Source organism: Tigriopus californicus, chromosome 9 (genome assembly GCF_007210705.1).
Source record: "Tigriopus californicus strain San Diego chromosome 9, Tcal_SD_v2.1, whole genome shotgun sequence".
NCBI lineage: Eukaryota > Metazoa > Arthropoda > Copepoda > Harpacticoida > Harpacticidae > Tigriopus > Tigriopus californicus.
In genome coordinates, this window is record NC_081448.1 from 12,970,382 (window position 1) to 12,971,851 (window position 1,470).

A 1,470-nucleotide genomic window follows, 5' to 3' on the forward strand; every position below is an offset into this window, starting at 1 on the left:
AGTTTGTAAGAGAGAACAGGCATTGAAGGTAAAGACCTCCTGGATGGATGTTGAGAGCAACTCGTTAGGTCCTAAATAGGTTCTTCGTGAACCTGTAAATATTTTTTTTGAAATGTGGGCAGGACTGTCTTGAAATATTTAGGACCTTTCCAATGATGACGATGATGAGGAAGCTTTGTTGGGAAACAATCCCACTTTTTTTTATCTCCAACTCCTCGGTCCCTTATTCTCTCGCAGCGCTCTTTTGGGCCGAAAATGAACTCCTGTTGTTGCGACATTCTCATTGTTGTCCACCGAAGAAAGAGAGGAAAGACTGAGAATTTGACCAAAACCCCAAAGAAGAGCACAGCAAGGGGTTGTCGTAAGAGAAGGCGGAGGTCACTCCTCAGTCCAGAATATCGAAATCCGACTCAATATTGCACCCGTCGGTCGGCTCTTCGACTCACTCCATGTCCAGGGGTCTCCAACCGGAGAGCCCCCCGCCACTTCCATTCGAGTGACTTCTTACCTTCTTCCCACCATGTACCAGGTTTGATGGGGAGCGAGCGCAAGAATTGGAAGCTTTCGGGGTAGGGTTCTCCCTGGATCTTCTTTTGGAGTGAGGAGCGAGGAGCGCGAGTGCCATGGATAATACGTAAACTGAACGGCGTTGTGCCAGATTGTCAGTCACTTGGTGAACTTGAGCGAGTGTGGACGTGAATCTTGTAGCTCTTGAATTCCATAGTTCAGTTGGTAATCTATCATCATATTGGAGGCAATCAAGACCTCCTTAACGCTTGGAATAATATCCCATTGAGGTAAGTTTGTTTGTGGTTATGTTTGACCTGTTCGACTTTCTCGATAAATCAACTCGGCGAAGTCCAAACAAGTCATAAATCGCTTTGAGCCAGCATGATATCAGTGACTAACAAGCGCTCAATTTTTTTTTCGGGGTCGAATGCAGTTCTTATTTATTAGTGCCTCAAACAAGAGATGTGGGAGATGGGCCGAAGGAATGGTTGTTTTTTGTTATCCCTCTCAGTTTTGGCGTACCATGATATCATCATCCTCATTGCATTCCACATCTTGAGAGATTAAAGGAACGATCATTCGCCTCTCGCTTTGAAGCGCTCGTGAGGAATCACTCTCGCTCTATCTCTCTGAATTTCCCTCTTGGCCGCCTTGCCTATTTCATACATGATAAATGATTACGACCCTTAACGACATTGATTAATGAGTCAATTTTTCATATTCCAGGTTTCGCCCGCGGTTTACACGGACTTTGGCAAATTTGTGGCGTGAGCCCGGCCAAAACCACCAAGAACATATCGAGAACCACCATGCATCAACTTCTCGTTGCCTTGACCCTCGTGGTCCTCATTGTGCCTTGCTTGAGCAAGAAAGTGCATTACATTCATTGGAACCGGAACAATCCGATGTTCCAGATCGACAACACAGATCACATCATGGACGTGAACACGGGAAACTTGC

General features: G+C 45.8%; 1 protein-coding gene across 1 annotated transcript in view; it reads left to right on the forward strand.

Annotated features, from left to right (window-relative positions):
- Positions 1 to 317: 317 nt before the first annotated feature.
- Positions 318 to 1,470, forward strand: part of LOC131886546 (ephrin-B1-like) — a gene marked incomplete in the record, with an annotated part of 2,533 nt that continues 1,380 nt past the window's right edge. The window contains 2 exon segments of the mRNA XM_059234914.1: positions 318 to 797; positions 1,237 to 1,470. Coding sequence (XP_059090897.1) covers positions 1,320 to 1,470 — 151 coding nt within the window.